This window comes from Salmo trutta, chromosome 21, assembly GCF_901001165.1.
Source record: "Salmo trutta chromosome 21, fSalTru1.1, whole genome shotgun sequence".
Classification (NCBI taxonomy): domain Eukaryota; kingdom Metazoa; phylum Chordata; class Actinopteri; order Salmoniformes; family Salmonidae; genus Salmo; species Salmo trutta.
Window position 1 is genome coordinate 42,034,390 of NC_042977.1, and position 19,637 is coordinate 42,054,026.

At 42.6% G+C, this 19,637-nt stretch overlaps 1 protein-coding gene across 2 annotated transcripts in view; it reads left to right on the forward strand.

Annotated features, from left to right (window-relative positions):
- The first annotated feature begins 7,393 nt into the window (after positions 1-7,393).
- LOC115157476 (kinesin-1 heavy chain) overlaps positions 7,394-19,637 on the forward strand; it is a 53,201-nt gene continuing 40,957 nt past the window's right edge. For both annotated transcript variants that reach the window (XM_029705747.1, XM_029705749.1), the window contains exon 1: positions 7,394-7,772. In XM_029705747.1, coding sequence (XP_029561607.1) covers positions 7,644-7,772 — 129 coding nt within the window. In that variant the 5' untranslated portion in view covers positions 7,394-7,643. The remainder of the gene's footprint in view (positions 7,773-19,637) is intronic.

Here is a 19,637-nt window from a genome sequence, read left to right on the forward strand (position 1 = left end):
GAAGGGTTGATCCAGGCCTTGATAGAAATGAACTACAATGTTACTAGTCTACCAGGGATGATGGGAACTGACTTCCTGTGCGTTGGAGTGGAAGGCTTTTGTTTACTATAGCTCATATGAATGACTGTGAGGGTGTTATGAGTGATATGAGGTTGCAGTGGAGTCGACGGAATATGTAATGAGGAAAATCTGGAACGATTTGTTCTGTCCACGTCAATTCATCAGGCATCACACAGTCATCTCCACATTTAAGACACTAACCACAGACACACACACACACACACACACACACACACACCCTCTCCTGGCCTTCGTTGCCATAGAAACGCTGGCTTTGAGACATGATTCTAATCAAGCCATGATGTTAGCCACTCTTTGTGTTTGAAAGTGCAGGTGTTGAACATACTGTACACAAAGAGAAACAGTTCAAAATCATTCTCATTCAAAATGCATTTCCATATTCACAAGAATCTGAATAATCCACACCCTATAGCAACTATGAATGAAACGAAATGAACACATACAAATATGGGATTTTTTTTTTGGATCAATCACAAAGTTTGACTTTCATGATATAATTTCTCAAGGCCAAATTACAAAGAAATAAGGAAAGTGCCTCCTGCACATACAGGTAGCTGATGACGAAAAAGACCCCAAAAACAAGCTGATAACAAATATATAATAGGTTTAAATAAAATAGGTTTAAATAAAATAGGTTTAAATGAATTACGTTTAAATAAAATAGGTTTAAATGAATTACGTTTAAATAAAATAGGTTAAAATGAATTAGGTTTAAATAAAATAGGTTTAAATGAATTAAGTTTAAATAAAAGAGGGTTTAAATGAATTAGGTTTAAATTAAATAGGTTTAAATGAATTAAGTTGAAATAAAAAAGGTTTAAATAAAATAGGGTTAAATGAATTAGGTTTAAATGAATTGGGTTTAAATGAGGTATTACATTTGTACAACTGGAAAAATCTTCCTGAACGTTGATGAAATGAACCCTTCCCCTCCCAACATAGTTACAGTATGAGAAACAATAAGTAGCCTTGAGCCAGAACGGCTCTTTGGAGCAAGAGCCTACGTATCTCCTGTTTCTGCAGCGTGAGGCATCTTATCTCTCCTGTTTCTGCAGCATGAGGCACTTTACTGTACAAGTACACCACTTGGACAGGACGCTAGTCTATTGCTAAGCCTGAGCAACAATTGGAGTGGTCAAATTAGTCCTTACACCACACTGTCTCTTGTCCTTAGGTACATCAGTAGTTTAGGTGTATGACAACACAACGAAGAAATGTACAGATATAGGATCTTCATTTGAACAGTTTCTTACAATAGGAAAATAATCCTGCAGCAACAGGAAATTTGAATTATTATGTGGATTATAATACATTTTTGTAGGGGTTGATACATTTTTTGTTAGGGTAAATCATGTATAAAATTTGAAAGTGTAAATTACAAACTGTAGAAGCCTTTTTAAGCCTCGAATACACTACAAGTTAAAATTTCCTGTGGTACAGGAAATTTACCTGCGACAACAGAGTGATCAAATTACGATAGAACATTTGTATGTGTTCCTCAGAGACAAACACTCGGGACAAAGCACTTTGTATATTCCTATGAACCATGTAGAAATTTTCTTAACCGTGTAACAAGGCAGCCTACCGATGGTAGCCTGATGTGGTAAGCAGAGCATTGGACTGGACAGAGATTGGTTGGGAGTTAAAATATAAATAACAATAAAATATCAGGACAAGGAAATGTAAGAAGAAAGGGAACTAGCAGGTACGAACAGGTAACTTACGAACAGGTAACTTGGGTTACCTGTTCGTAACAGTATCAGTTTGACATCTTAACTGCATCATCCTTCATATAGACCTAGAGCTGGAACACTGGTGCATTGTGGGAGGCAACCCGTCTGTCTAGAGAGACTATGCTTCATACAGAGTTCATACTTCATGCTATTAGTGGATTTGTCAGTGTACCAGAGCTGTGCTCTCACAGAAGGTGAGTGTAAATAATTCAAATTAACAACAATGTAAACTGGCTTTAGACTTTACAGTATATCTGCCCAAAGTTGGTCAAGTAATGAAATGTTTCAATGGAACAAATCAAGACTCCAGTTGAACAATGGGACTAAGGCTATCTACTATGGTTATTGACCCTTATAAAAATCACCTACAATCCTGAATACAAGAAATTTAAGTCAATACATGTGAAAATGTATGACAGTTGACAAAATATAGAATAGCCAACTTGTTCCTCTTCTATAGACTGTACATTGCAAAAATACACATACACAGCAATTAATTTGCAGGCAATACATAGAATATACACTAAGTGGAAAGTTTAATAGGTACACCAATCTAGTACTGGGTCGGAGCCCCTTTGCCTCCAGAACAGCTTGAATTCTTTGTGGCATGAAAACATTGCTCAAATGGTATCAAGGGACCTAACGTGTGCCAGGAAAACATTCCCCACACCATTACACCTCCGCCACCAGCCTGTACCGTTGGCACCAGGCAGGATGGGGCCATGGACTTCACACCATTACACCTCCGCCACCAGCCTGTACCGTTGGCACCAGGCAGGATGGGGCCATGGACTTCACACCATTACACCACCAGCCTGTACCGTTGGCACCCGGCAGGATGGGTCCATGGACTCCACACCATTACACCTCCGCCACCAGCCTGTACCGTTGGCACCAGGCAGGATGGGGCCATGGACTTCACACCATTACACCACCAGCCTGTACCGTTGGCACCAGGCAGGTTGGGTCCATGGACTTCACACCATTACACCACCAGCCTGTACCGTTGACACCAGGCAGGATGGGGCCATGGACTCCACACCATTACACCACCAGCCTGTACAGTTGACACCAGGCAAGATGGGGCCATGGACTCGTGCTGCTTTCACTAAATCCTGACTCTGCCATCAGCATGATGCAACAGGAACTGGGTTTCATCAGACCGGGCGATGCTTTTCCACTCCTCAGTTGTCCAGTGTTGGTGATGGCGTGCCCACTGGAGCAGCTTCTTCTTGTTTTTAGCTGATAGGAGTGGAACTCGGTGTGTTCATCTGCTGCAAGAGCCCATTTATGACAAGGACTGACGAGATGTGTGATCCAAGATGCTGTTCTGCACACCAATGTTGTACTGCAAAGTTATTTTCCTGTTTGTGGCCCACCTGCTAGCTTGCACGATTCTTGCCATTCTCCTTCGACCTCTCATCAACAAGCTGTTTTCACCCACAGGACTGCCGCTGACTGTATTTTTTTAGTTTGTCGTACCATTCTCGGTAAACCCTAGACACTGTCGTGCGTAAAAAGCCCAGGAGGCCGGATGTTACTGAGATACTGGAACCGGCGCTCCTGGCAGTGATGATCATACCACGCTCAGTCGCTTAGGTCACTTGTGTTGGCCTTTCTAACGTTCAATCGAACAGTACTGAATGTCTCGATGTCTGTCTGCCTGTTTTATATAGAAAGCCACAGCCACATGACTCAATGTCTGTAGGAGCGAACCATTTTCGTGAACGGGGTGGTGTACCTAATAAATTGGCCACTGAGTGTATGGGGGCCTATACATATGCTTTTAGTCTTTTCATCGGGGATTCGATTTTTGAATCATGTGACCCAAATAACTTCCTGGAGACCCAAATAACTTCCTGTTCACCTGTAGTGAGTTTCTAAACCCAAAGGCGCAACATCGCGAGACTTCTGGGAGAGCTTGCGAAACAGACCAAATGCGTGATGTTTCCACGCATGAGCTGAGCTAGTCAACATCGCCATGACATCGCCTACAAGTGTGATCGGAGATTTCTATTGGGGAAGCAGTTTTCATACTGTGCTGTCTTTGCCACTGTCTTCGTCTTTTACAACATTTACAAGACCAAAATATTGGTCTTTACTACAGAGTTCCCAATATAATAATTGGCACAGAACTTTCACAATCCATAAAAAGAGGTATGGAGTCATATTAGTGCCAACAAATTTGAATGAATTCAAGATGATTGAATTCAGATTCAATTTATGTCGGCACTATTATGACTCCATAAAGAGGCTATGCCACTACTTATACAACGATGTTTCCTGTCCTTCCGTTGGTCTGACTATTTGTTCTCCTTCAGGTTTCCTTTGTACATTTAGTTGGAAAGAAACAGAGCAGCTCCCTGTCTGTGCATTTTTCCTTTACATAGTTTAGTTTTAGAATTTGTATTTTTTATAAATATTGCACATTCAATCCGTACTTCGTATTTTATCATTGGTTCTCTTGGAGACGTCCATGTGGTACGTTAGGTCTCTCAGTCAATGTGAAAAAGCTGCTCAGAACACAATCTCAAATGAGCCATAAGTCTGCCATCTTGTGGCGGTTTTGGAATGTGGCTGCAGAAATGCTTCCATTGTAAAGCTGTATGCATATTTGTAATTTACATGAAAAACTATTATATACATATTTGTGTGTATATATATTGACTCTTCTTGGATTGTTGCTCTTTTTGTATGTATTTCTTGACATATATGAGTCCTGATAATCTTTTAGCCGTTTTCCAATAGATGCTTTCATTTGATATTATCTTTAATGTCTTTGGTAGGTTACTGACTTGCCTCTGCTGTTTTATTAATTGAAACGTAGCCTACTACAGTGACATTAAATTGTGAAGCATTCATTCTCTGTAAAGAATTTTCTAGTACTTTCCTCTCATTAGCTAAATTCACCACTAAATTGACGTCACTGTTCAAATCCAATCAAATGTTGGTTGTCACATGCAAACCTAAAACCAACTCATGCAAGCACAAACTCAAACAGTGTTTTTCCAATTATGATTATTATGTAAATAATGACATACCACAATATATTTTGGGGAGTTTTGTTGCAGATACTAGATTTACCTCTTGAATGACTGCATGCATGCTGTCTTAATGTCAACACAGTCTTTTTTTCCCATGTAATAAGGCCTCATGAACCATCTTTACAGCCTCCCAAGCACTGCAAAAGATCATCATCATTTTATAAAACTGAGGATTCTGGGCCAGCATTCCAAAAGGCACCCTATTCAGTGCACTACTTCTGACCAGGGCCCATACGGCTCTGGTTAAAAGTACTACACTATCATAGGGTCAAAAAAGGTGCGATTTGGGAAGCAGTCTGTGTAATCCTGGTTTGAGAGAGATCCTTCTCGGTCATGTTTTTCCCATGAAGACCAGCAACATCAGTTCTGGACAACGTAGCCTAAACCTAATGCCATTAGAAATAGCTCTGCTTTTTTTCTACCGGACGTCATTACACCTTGCTTCTGGTACTGAATGAAAACACCACTCTGATAGTGTCAGTCAAGCTGCTTATGTGAAGTGATTATTATGATTCTACTAATTAACTACTGCAGTGATTATGATGGTAATGACATCATCGATATAGGCTGCTCAGCCTTTCTTGCAGGTTGACAGTGAAGTGGGAAAGAATGGGTAGAGTTCCAAATGGCACGCCTTACTATAAGGGACATTTGAGACGCTGTTTAAGCCTGGGGACTCCTCTGTTTCCTAGTGACAATAATGACTACGCTCCAGTCTATCATAACCACACCTATTAACTCACTCTGAGAAAATAAACAGAGAGCCACTCGATCTAGTATTTAAAAGAGCTACCATCCTTCGCTATTACAGGTAGCAGCAGTCAGGAAATCTGCTTAAACACTATCCTGGCATTTTTCCATTGAGTCATATGTTGTGTGAGAGAGGAGGCTATAACAGAGAGTCTAAATAAGTCTACAGGGAATGATGTAGAAAGTCATCTCATGTTTCTATATTACACACAGTGCCTTCAGAAAGTATTCATACCCCATTGACTTATTCCACATTTTGATGTGTTACAGCCTGAATTCAAAATTGATTAAATATTTATTTTTTTCATCAAATCTGCACACAATACCCCATAATGACAAAGGGAAAACATGTTTTCAGAAACAGAATGATCTCATTTACATAAGTATCACACCCCGTGTCAATGTTAGATTCACATGTTAGATTCAATTTTGGAAGCGATTACAGCTGTAATTATGTAAGAGCTTTGCACACCCAGATTGTAAAATATTTGCACATTATTATAAAAAAAATTCCTCAAGCTCTGTGGAAGTTGGTTGTTGATCAACTGCTTTTCAAGTCTTGCCATAGATTTCAAGCCAATTTAAGTAAAAAATGTAACTAGGTGTGATGTGTTGTGTTGGATTTGCCCCAAACATAACGCTTTGTATTCAGGACATAAAGTTAATTTATTTGCCAATTTTTTTTGCAGTTTTACTTCAGTGCCTTACTGCAAACAGGATGCATGTTTTGTAATATTTTTATTCTGTACAGGCTTTCTTCTTTTCACTCTGTCATTTAGGTTAGTATTGTGGAGTAACTACAATGTTGTTGATCCATCCTCAGTTTTATCCTATCACAGCCATAAAACGCTATAACTGTTTTAATGTCACTATTGGCCTCATGTTGAAATCCCTGAGCGGTTTCCTTCCTCTCCTGCAACTGAGTTAGAAAGGACGTCTGTATCTTTGTAGTGACTGGGTGTACTGATACAACATCCAAAGTGTAATTAAAAACTTCACCAATCTCAAAGGGATATTCAATGCCTGCTTAAAAAAAAAAATACATCTACCAATAGGTGCCCTTCCTTGTGAGGCATTGGAAAACCTCCCTGGTCTTTGTGGTTGAATCTGTGTTTGTAATTCACTGCTTAACTGAGGGCCCTTACAGATAAATGTGTTGGGTACAGAGGTGAGGTAGTCATTCAAAAATCATGTTAAACACTATTATTGCACACAGTGTGAGTCGATGCAACTTATTATGTGACTTGATAAGCAAATGTTTACTCCTGAACTTATTTAGGCTTGCCATAACAAAGGGGTTGAATACTTATTGACTCAAGACATTTCAGCTTTTCATTTTTAATTAATTTATAAAAATGTCTAAAAACATAATTCCACTTTGACATTATGAGGTATTGTGTGTAGGCCAATGACACAAAATCTACATTTAATACATTTCAAATTCAGGCCTGTAACAGAACAAAATGTGGAAAAAGTCAAGGGGTGTGAATAGTTTTAATGATAACTAAACTCATGCATTAGCATCATTCATATGATCTGAGGGAATACTGGATAATCAATAACCATGCATTGCCATCAAGAAAAGACAACATTATCTCTTCATGCATGAGTAATAGCTAAGTAATTAACTGGTCTCAACAATTAGTCTATTGATTGGTTATTGCCATAGTATTTTCATGTATATAGGTCAATGATATGAACTTGCAGAAACATACCTGACTAGATTGGATAGTGTAGAGTAGCTACATCAGAGGCAGTGTTGACGATTTAGGGTGACGTAATTTGGTATATGGGTCCCACGGACAGAGGGGGTGAGCAAGCCAGTGATCCACCGGCATCATGGCTTCCACATTGGATATGAAGTGTTTTTAGCACACCCTAGAAGAAAATAGCCATTCATTGTTGATAATCTGAGCCCATTCTAGTCTCATATTGGGACTGAGGGGCCGTGCCGCCCTCTAGTCTCCCTCGACCGCCTCTAGAACCAGAATCTACACTGTTTCTATTGTGAGTTTTCATCCATAAATCGTGGAAGATGGCCGACGTACCGGCGGAGTGCACCATCAAAGTGATGTGCCGTTTCAGGCCCTTGAATAGTTCAGAGGTGGCCAGAGGGGACAAATACATACCTAAGTTTCAAGGGGAAGACCATGTGGTCGTCGGGGTAAGTTGGTTTGCCATATTTCTTTGTCTGCAAGCGAGTGCCCTCTGTGACAGTCTGCGCTGCGCCATTGACACGGTGATCAGCTCGGTCAGCGGTGTCACTAGTTACGTTAGCGTAGCTAGCTAGCTAGCTGGCTAACTGACCTACCTGTCCAGCCACACCAGCTGTGTAGCCTTAACGTTAGCGTAGCTAGCTAGCTGGCTAACTGACCTACCTGTCCAGCCACACCAGCTGTGTAGCGTTAGCGTAGCTAGCTAGCTGGCTAACTGACCTACCTGTCCAGCCACACCAGCTGTGTAGCCTTAACGTTAGCGTAGCTAGCTAGCTGGCTAACTGTCCAGCCACACCAGCTGTGTAGCCTTAACGTTAGCGTAGCTAGCTAGCTGGCTAACTGACCTACCTGTCCAGCCACACCAGCTGTGTAGCGTTAGCGTAGCTAGCTAGCTGGCTAACTGACCTACCTGTCCAGCCACACCAGCTGTGTAGCCTTAACGTTAGCGTAGCTAGCTAGCTGGCTAACTGACCAGCCACACCAGCTGTGTAGCGTTAACGTAGCTAGCTAGCTGGCTAACTGACCTACCTGTCCAGCCACACCAGCTGTGTAGCGTTAACGTTAGCACTAAGCTAGTTCAACCACACCATCACCGACTGGAACAGGACACTATTGATTGCTAGCCAGTCAAGTTTGTATCGTTAGCTAGCTGTATTTCTCTGCTTTGCCGAGTCAACTTTGTCGTTGCAATGAACTAATCTTGCCGTGTCAGGTAACGTTAGCTACTGTAGCTGGTCAGTCAGCTGTCATACAACAACAACAATGACAGGCAAGTGCTAGCTAACTTTAGCTAGCTAACTGCAGTACCAACAACATGAGCTAACGTTGCGTTCAAAATAAATGCTCATCATTTTTCAGTTAACACTCACTATCTAGTTAACGCTTGGCCAGCTGAGATGGCAGATTATCTGGCCTAAAGTTAGCTACACCCAGCCGCAAAGACGGTTGGGTGTAGCTAGTGTAACTAGGTGTTTCATCAACTAGATGACTGACAAGCCAGCTACGAGGACTGCCCCTGGGCCCAGTTGATTTATTTTAGCTAGTCAAACCAAGACTGTTGTGCGGTACGTTACAAGACTATAGTAACGAAGTACAGTACTGTATGAGGAGCAGCATTTACAATTCAGATACAACACATTTAATTCATTCATAACCACCGTTACGTTAGTAGATGTTTGTACGGTCTGTTATAACGGCGGGTAGTCGCATACATTTCTTCAAGTTAGTGTAGTGCACTTAGGTAGCTACATTAGTTATTATCTCTGAATATATCTGGTTAGAGTTACACCACCGGTCCATTACTAAGTGGATTCAGGAAATGGCAGTTTGTTTGTTTTCTTTAGTCATCTTGGAATGTAGACCCATGTCTGCACTCAAATATCACTATATTCTCTATGTAGTGCACTACTTTTGACCAGAGCCCTATGGGGTGCCATTTGGGACACACCCTTGACACCAGATAAGGATAATGAAATGGGTGCCACTCTGTTATGACAAAAGAAGGAAATCCCTTCCACACAAAGGGGTGCTTGAAGTCTTTTTAAAATGTTTTACATTGTTCTCTGTAGACATAATCCCTTTCCTTGATCTGTGGGGAAATTGGTTTGAAAAGAACTGTCTGTACATGTCATATCATGCCATCTTTTCATCTTTGCACTGTAGGCCAGAAGAGAATAAGCACTAGATGAGGTATGACCACCCTTTGTCAGTGTTCAAACAGAGCCATGGACTTTGATTCCCTGGTCTGGACACACCTCACCAAAGCCAACATAATGAAGTCTATAAAGGTTTATATAGTAGGCTACAAATAGCAAGATGTTGTAGTTCTGGAACTTATTTGCACTGAGTGCTTGTCCTTGCATGTCTTCATCTTCAACCTCCCTTTTAACACTCCCGAGTGGCGCAGCGGTCTAAGGCACTGCATCTCAGTTCTAGAGGCGTCACTACAGACACCCTGGTTCGAAACCAGGCAGCATTACAACCGGCCGTGATTGTGAGTCCCATAGGGCGGCGCACAATTGGCCCGGCGTCGTCTGGATTTGGCCGGTGTAGGCCGTCATTGTAAATAACAATTTGTTCTTAACTGACTTGCCTAGTTAAATAAAAAATGTAAAAACCAACACAGTCAGTTTGTATATTTTAAATGTGGGTAGTACATAGCACCACTATACACAACACTACTATACAATATCATGCTTGTAGGACATGGCCTACATTTGACTCTGTATGAATCGCCTCACTACTGTTATTTTATTGTTGCTCTTTAATTATTTGTTATTATTCTATTTTCAATTTAAATGTTTTATTTATTTATTTTTTACTATAGTTTATTTTAGTAAATACTTTCTTAACACATATTATTCTTAAAACTGCATTGTTGGTTAAGGGCTTGTAAGTAAGCATTTCACCGTTAGGTCTACATCTGTTGTATTCGGCGCATGTGACAAAGGAAATTTTATTTGATTTGGAAACTGAATAAAGAATTACATCATCATTCATGGGAAACACAGTATGATGACATCATGGCCATTGGCCACTGAAAGGGATGGTCAGTGGGGATATATAGTATATATTTGGGCCAGGGGTGGATCTGAGCTGGCATAATGGAACCATTTGCCTATATCATTCAGCCACAAAGTTGGAAGACAATAATCTATTATAGCGATAGAAAGTGATGGTTGTCTCCAGTGCTTGTTTTGTTGACATTTTCAGGGCTTGTGATGTCATTACTTTCCCAGCGTATTATCAGATAGTTGTAGGATCAGAGCTTAGGCCTCTCTCTCTGTCCAATCAGAGCTTAGGCCTCTCTCTCTGTCCAATCAGAGCTTAGGCCTCTCTCTCTGTCCAATCAGAGCTTAGGCCTCTCTCTCTGTCCAATCAGAATTTAGGCCTCTCTGTCTCTGTCCAATTGCGCACACACACACACACACACACACACACACACACACACACACACACACACACACACACACACACACACACACACACCGCTGGCCCCCTGGGTAATCCCCTTGTCTTTCTCCTGGCAACCAGCTGTTCCACCAATCAGAAAGAGTTCTGTTGGGCGCGGCTGTGTGCTTCCTCTGGGTTGGTGGGGCTGTCTAGTGATTATTATTATTATAATGCCTGTTTGTTTCACAGATGCACTTATCCAGGGTGACTGACTCTAACTCACTTAGCTGATATTTTGTATCTATTTGAAACAATCCACTGTATAAATATAAAACCTCAACGGCAACATCTGTCCACTCCCTAGGCTTGAGACAAGTACAGTTATCTCTGCTCTGATGTTCTTGGCACAGTGCAAACCAGGGGAGCTGAGATGGAGAGACAGATGATGCTTACACCTGGAACCTTGAACATACTGTATGTTTCTCTCAGTCCTGATAGGCAGCCCTGAACCTTAACCAGTCAACTATACAGAACCAGGGTGTAGCCTCGACAATCTCAGTCAGCTTGGTACAGCACTGGAGATGGAAGAAACTAAACCAACAGTCTTCCATCCAGTCTCCGATGAGACAGAGAGAGAGAGAGAGAGTAGTTCACTAGATCTAGAATAGCAAATGCAGAGGTGAATTATTCAGGCTTCTATTACATGCTCTGACTGTCAGTCCTGCTGCTGGTGCTGCTCACGCAGAGAGAGTGATCACGTCAGCCTCCCAGGGTAGGATGCTGTCACATGATTCCACCATCTCTATACAGCTATACACACACACACACACACACACACACACACACACACACACACACACACACACACACACACACACACACACACACACACACACACACACACACACACACACAGCACCATGAGAGTGTGCTACTTTTAGAATCAGCAGTGGAAACTAACAGAAGATAGGTGGAGGAGAGAGGACTGAGGGAAGAGGAGAGGAGGGAGGGGAGGGCGGGAAGAGGAGTGAGGGAGGGAGGGAAGAGGAGAGGAGGGAGGGAGGGAAGAGAAGTGAGGGAGGGAGGGATGGAAGAGGAGAGGAGGGAGGGAAGAGGAGTGAGGGGAGGGAGGGAAGAGGAGTGAAGAAGAGATGAGAGAGAGGCTTCCACTATCAAATCAAATGTTATTTGTCACATATACATGGTTAGCAGATGTTAATGCAAGTGTAGTGAAATGCTTGTGCTTCTAGTTCTGACAATGCAGTAATATCTAACAAGTAATCTAACAATTCCCCAACAACTACCTAATACACACAATGTAAGGGGAGGGAATAAGAATATGTACATATAAAGATATGGATGCATGATGGCCGTGCGGCATAGGCAAGATGCAGTAGATGGTATAGAATACAGTATATACATATGAGATGAGTAATGTAGGATATGTAAACATTATTAAAGTGCCGTTATTTAAAGTGACTAGTGATACCATTATTAAGTCCATTTATTAAAGTGGCCAGTGATTTGAGTCTGTACGTTGGCAGCAGCCTCTCTATGTTAGTGATGGTTGTTTAACAGTCTGATGGCCTTGAGATAGAAGCTGTTTTTCAGTCTCTCGGTCCCAGCTTTGATGCACCTGTACTGACCTCACCTTCTGGATGATAGCGGGGTGAACAGGCAGTGGCTCGGTTGGTTGTTGTCCTTGAGGATCTTTTTGGCCTTCCTGTGACATCGGGTGCTGTAGGTGTCATGGAGGGCAGGTAGTTTGCCCCCGGTGATGCGTTGTGCAGACCGCACTACCCTCTAGAGTGCCTTGCGGTTGAGGGCGGTGCAGTTGCTGTACCAGGCGACAGGATGCTCTCGATTGTGCATCTGTAGAAGTTTGTGAGGGTTTTAGGTGACAAGCCACATTTCTTCAGCCTCCTGAGGTTGAAGAGGTGCTGTTGCGCCTTCTTCACCACGCTATCTGTGTGGGTGGACCATTTCAGTTTGTCCGTGATGTGTATGCAGAGGAACTTAAAACTTTCTACCTTCTCCACTACTGTCCCGTTGATGTGGATAGGGGGGTGCTCCCTCTGATGTTTCCTGAAGTCCACGATCATCTCCTTTGTTTTGTTGACGTTGAGTGAGAGGTTATTTTCCTGACACCACACTCCGAGGGCTCTCACCTCCTTCCTGTAGGCTGTCTCGTTGTTGTTGGTAATCAAGCCTACCACTGTAGTGTCGTCTGCAAACTTTATGATTCAGTTGGAGGCATGCATGGGCACGCAGTCATGGGTGAACAGGGAGTACAGGAGAGGGCTGAGAACACACCCTTGTGGGGCCCCAGTGTTGAGGATCAGCGAGGTGGAGATGTTGTTTCCTACCTTCACCAGCTGGGGGTGGCCCGTCAGAAAGTCCAGGACCCAGTTGCACAAGTGGGGGTCGAGACCCAGGGTCTCAAGCTTAATGATGAGTTTGGAGGGTACTATGGTGTTGAATGCTGAGCTGTAGTCAATGAACTGCATACTTACATAGGTATTCCTCTTGTCCAGATGGGATAGGGCAGTGTGCAGTGTGATTGTGATTGCGTCGTCTGTGGACCTATTGGGGCGTAAGCAAATTGCAGTGGGTCTACGGTATCAGGTAGGGTGGAGGTGATATGATCCTTGGCTAGTCTCTCAAAGCACTTCAGGATGACAGAAGTGAGTGCTACGGGGCGATAGTAATTTAGTTCAGTTACCTTAGCTTTCTTGAGAACAGGAACAATGGTGGCCATCTTGAAGCATGTGGGGACAGCAGACTGGGATAGGGATTGATTGAATATGTCCGTAAACACACCAGCCAGCTGGTCTGCACATGCTCTGAGGATGTGGCTAGGGTTGCCGTCTGGGCCGGCAGCCTTGCGAGGGTTAACACGTTTAAAGATTTTACTCATGTCGGCCACGTTGAAAGAGAGCCCACAGTCTTTGGTAGCAGGCCGTGTCGGTGGCACTGTATTGTCCTCAAAGCGGGCAAAGAAGTTGTTTAATTTGTCTGGGTGCGAGACGTCGATGTCCGCGACGGTGCTGATTTTCTTTTTGTAATCCGTGATTGTCTGTAGACCCTGTCACATAGGTCTTGTGTTTGAACTTTGTCTCTGTACTGATGCTTTGCTTGTTTGATTGCCTTGCGTAGGGAATAGCTACACTGTTTGTATTCAGTCATGAGTCCAGTCGCCTTGCCATGATTAAATGCGTTGGTTCGCGCTTTCAGTTTTGCGCGAATGCTGCCATCAATCCACGGTTTCTGGTAAGGGAAGCTTTTAATGGTCACAGTGGGTACAACATCTCCAATGCACTTCCTAATAAACTCACTCAACGAGTCAGTGTACACATCAATGTTATTGTCTGAGGGTACCCAGAACATATCCCAGTCCGTGTGATCGAAGCAATCTTGACGTGTGGAATCTGATTGGTCAGACCAGCGTAGGATAGACCTAAGAACGGGCGCGTCCTGTTTTAGTTTCTGCCTATAGGAGGGGAGCAACAAGATGGAGTCATGGTCAGATTTGCCGAAGGGAGGGCAGGGCTTGTATGCGTTGCGGAAGTTAGAGTAGCAGTGGTCCAATGTTTTGCTCATGCGGGCACAACTATCAATGTGCTGGTAGAAATTAGGCAGCCTTGTTCTCAAATTAGCTTTGTTTAAATCCCCAGCTACAATAAATGCAGCCTCAGGATATATGGTTTCCAGTTTACATAGAGTCCAGTGAAGTTCTTTCAGGGCCGTCGAGGTGTCTGCTTGGGGGGGATATACACGGCTGTGACTATAATCGAAGAGAATTCTCTTGGAAGATAATGCGGTCGGCATTTACCTGTAAGGAATTCTAGGTCAGGTGAACAAAGGGACTTGAGTTCCTGTATGTTGTTATGATTACACCATGACTCGTTAATCATGAGGCATACACCCCCCACCCTTTTTCTTACCAGAGAGATGTTTGTTTCTGTCGGCGCAACGCATGGAGAAACCCGGTGGCTGTACCGACTCTGACAACGTATCCCGAGTGAGCCATGTTTCCGTAAAACAGAGAATGTTACAATCTCTGTTGTCTCTCTGGAAGGCGACTCGTGCCCTAATTTCGTCCACCTTGTTGTCTAGAGACATTGGCGACTAATATGCTCGGAAGCGGTGGGTAGTGTGCTCGCCTTCTAATTCTGACCAGGAGTCCGCTCCATATGCCTCTCCTACGGCAACCGCGTTGTTTTGGGTCGGCCTCTGGGATTAGATCCCATGTCCAGGGTGGAGGTCCGAACAAAGGATCCGCTTTGGGAAGACGTATTCCTGGTCGTAATGTTGGTAAATTGACGTCGCTTTTATATCCAATAGTTTTTCGCGGCTGTATGTAATAACACTTGAGATTTTCTGGGTAAAAAATGTAAGAAATAATACATAAAAAAAACGAATTACTGCATAGTTTCCTAAGGACGTGAAGCGAGGCGACCATCTCCGTCGGCGCAGCACTATGATTTGAATTTAAACTGGGTATATACTTTCCAGGCAGTTATTACCATTCTATTGCCTAGTAAATACAGAGTCTATAGGGGGGGAAATCCAGTTGGCTAAAGCACTTCCATCCCAAACAACGATCGGTGGCAGCTAATAGGCCGGCGACGACGACCGGCGAGCGCCGCCCGACCGAGGAGGGGCGCCACCTTCGTTAGATACTGTGACACTAGAAAAGCAGATACCGATTTAATCGGCCGATTTTTACATATACAGTTGAAGTTGGAAGTTTACATACACCTTAGCCTAATACATTTAAACACAGTTTTTCACAATTCCTGACATTTAGGATCACCACTTTATTTTAAGAATGTGAAATGTCAGATTAATAGTAGAGAGAATGATTTATTTCAGCTTTTATTTCTTTCATCACATTCCCAGTGGGTCAGAAGTTTACATACACTCAATTAGTATTTGGTAGCATTGCCTTTTAAATTGCTTAACTTGGGTCAAACGTTTCGGGTAGCCTTCCACAAGCTTCCCACAATAAGTTGGGTGAATTTTGGCCCATTCCTCCTGACAGAGCTGGTGTAACTGAGTCAGCTTTGTAGGCCTCCTTGCTCGCACACGCTTTTTCAGTTCTGCTCACAAATTATCTATAGGTTTGAGGTCAGGGCTTTGTGATGGCCACTCCAATGCCTTGACTTTGTTGTCCTTAAGCCATTTTGCCACAACTTTGGAAGTATGCTTGCGGTCATTGTCCATTTGGAAGATCCATTTGCGACCAACCTTTAACTTCCTGACTGATGTCTTGAGATGTTGCTTCAATATATCCACATATTTTCCTGCCTCATGATGCCATCTATTTTGTGAAGTGCACCAGTCCCTCCTGCAGCAAAGCACCCCCAGAACATGATGCTGCTACTCCCATGCTTCACGGTTGGGATGGTGTTCTTCGGCTTGCAAGCCTCCCCCTTTTTCCTCCAAACATAACGATGGTCATTATGGCCAAACAGTTCTATTTTTGTTTCATCAGACCAGAGGACATTTCTCCAAAAAGTATGATCTTTGTCCCCATGTGCAGTTGCAAATCGTAGTCTGGCTTTTTTATGGCGGTTTTGGAGCAGTGGCTTCTTCCTTGCTGAGCGGCCTTTCAGGTTTGACTGTGGATATAGATACTTTTGTACCTGTTTCCTCCAGCATCTTCACAAGGTCCTTTGCGGTTGTTCTGGGATTGATTTGCACTTTTCGCACCAAAGTACGTTCATCTCTAGGAGACAGAACGCTTCTCCTTCCTGAGCGGTATGACGTTTGCGTGGTCCCATGTTGTTTATACTTGTATACTATTGTTTGTACAGATAAACGTGGTACCTTCAGGTGTTTGGAAATTGCTCCCAAGGATGAACCAGACTTGTGGAGGTCTACAATTTCTTTTCTGAGGTCTTGGCTGGTTTCTTTTGATTTTCCCATGATGTCAAGCAAAGAGGCAATGAGTTTGAAGGTAGGCCCTGAAATACATCCACAGGTACACCTCCAATTGACTGAAATGATGCCAATTAGCCTATCAGAAGCTTCTAAAGCCATGACATCATTTTCTGGAATTTTCCAATCTGTTTAAAGGCACAGTCAACTTAGTGTATGTAAACTTCTGACCCACTGGAATTGTGATACAGTGAATTATAAGTGAAATAATCTGTCTGTAAACCATTGTTGGAAAAATGACTTGTGTCATGCACAAAGTAGATGTCCTAACCGACTTGCCAAAACTATAGTTTGTTAACAAGAAATGTGTGGAGTGGTTGAAAAACGAGTTTTAATGACTCCAACCTAAGTGTATGTAAACTTCCGACTTCAACTGTATTTGTAATAATGACAATTACAACAATACTGAATGAACAATGAGCCCTTTTCTTTTAACTTAAGATAATACATAAATAAAATCTATTTAGTCTCAAATAAATAATGAAACATGTTCAATTTGGTTTAAATAATGCAAAAACATAGTGTTGGAGAAGAATGTAAAAGTGCAATATGTGCCATGTAAAAAAGCTAACGTTTAAGTTCCTTGCTCAGAACATGAGAGCATATGAAAGCTGGTGGTTCAATATTCCCAGTTCTTCAATATTCCCAGTAAAGAGGTTTTCGGTTGTGGTTATTATAGGAATTATGACGCGTCGACTATTTCTCTCTATACCATTTGTATTTCATATACCTTTGAATATTGGATGTTCTTATAGGCACTTTAGTATTGCCAGCCTAATCTTGGGAGTCGATAGGCTTGAAGTCATAAACAGCACTGTGTATCAAGCATTGCTAAGAGCTGCTGGCAAACACAGTAAAGTGCTGTTTGAATGAATGCTTACGAGCCTGCTGCTGCCTACCACCGCTCAGTCAGACTGTTCTATCAAATCATAGACTTAATTATAATAAACACACAGAAATACAAGCCTTTGGTCATTAATATGGTCAAATTCGGAAACGATCATTTCGAAAACAAAACGTTTATTCTTTCAGTGAAATATGGAACCGTTCCGTATTTTATCGAACGGGTGGCAACCCTAAATCTAAATATTGCTGTTACATTGCACAAACTTCAATCTTATGTCATAATTATGTAAAATTCTGGCAAATTAATTACGGTCTTTGTTAGGAAGAAACACAGTTCGCAACGAGCCAGGCGGCCCAAACTGTTGCATATACCCTGACTCTGATTGCACTGAACGCAAGAGAAGTGACACAATTTCCCTAGTTAATATTGCCTGCTAACATGCATTTATTTTAACTAAATATGCAGGTTTAAAATAATATACTTCTGTGTATTGATTTTAAGAAAGGCATTGATGTTTATGGTTAGGTACATTTGTGCAACGAGAGTGCTTTTTTTGCGAATGCGCTTTTGTTAAATCATCACCCGTTTGGCGAAGTTGAAGTAGGCTGTGATTCGATGATAAATTAACAGGCACCACATTGATTATATGCAATGCAGGACAAGCTAGTTAACCTAGTAATATCATCAACCATGTGTAGTTAACTAGTGATTATGTGAAGATTGATTGTTTTTTATAAGTTTAATGCTAGCTAGCAACTTACCTTGGGTCCTTGCAGCCACAAGGTCCTTTTGACGCTGCACTCGCGCAGTTTCCTTGTGGATTGCAATGTAATTGGCCATAATTGGCATCCAAAAAGGCCGATTATCGATAGTTATGAAAACGTGAAATCGGCCCTAATTAATCGGCCATTCCGATTAATCGGTCGACCTCTAATAGTAACCAAAAAAATTGTTAAACAAATCAAAATATATTTTATATTTGACATTCTTCAAAGTAGCCACCCTTTGTCTTGATGACAGCTTTGCACACTCTTGGCATTCTCTCAACCAGCTTCACCTGGAATGCTTTTCCAACAGTCTTGAAGGAGTTACCACATATGCTGAGCACTTCTTGGCTGCTTTTCCTTCACTCTACGGTCCAACTCATTCCAAACCATCTCAATTGGGTTGAGGTCGGGGGATTGTGGAGGCCAGGTCATCTGATGCATCACTCCATCACTCTCCTTCTCGTTTAAATATCCCTTACACAGCCTACTTATTCATATAGGTGTTGTCATTCAGGCAGCTCAGACCAATGGTCTGGTCTGACGTGTCTGTGTCTGTGAGTGGTCCATGTCCATCTGTTGGGTAGGCAGGGGAGAGAGAGAAAGGTTTTAAAACAGACGTATATGGGGCCATATGTATCAAGCGTCTCAGAGTAGGAGTGCTGACCTAGGATCAGGTCCTCCCTGTCCATGTAATCTTAATCATTGTGATCTAAAAGACTAAACTGATCTTAGATCAGCTCTCCTACTATGAGACGCTTGATACATATGGCTTCTGGTTTTAACCCTTCCTGGTTAAATAAAGGTTAAATAATAACAAATAAAATATTCAGATATGTTGCAAGTGCCATACTCTACCAACTGAGCCTCATGGGACACCATATTAGTGTTAAAACATCACTGTGATCAGCTGCACACACACACACACACACACTAATAAACCCCTGGTGACCCTCCATGCCTCCACAGCAACCCAAGTAACATCCCAAATTGCACCCTATTCCCTATAGAGTGCACTACTTTTGGCCAATACAGGTCTGGTCTAAAGTAATGCACCATGTAAAGAAAAGGGTGCCATTTGGGACACACACATGGCAGGACCAGGAGGACAGAGGAGGAGGAGGACTGATCTGAGGGGGAGGAGGACTGATCTGAGGGAGAGATCAAGCAGGACCAGGGAGGACCCACAGAGGAGGACTGATCTGAGGGAGAGATCAAGCAGGACCAGGGAGGACCCACAGAGGAGGACTGAGCTGAGGGAGAGATCAACCAGGACCAGTGAGGACCCACAGAGGAGGGCTGAGCTGAGGGAGAGATCAAGCAGGACCAGGGAGGACCCACAGAGGAGGACTGATCTGAGGGAGAGA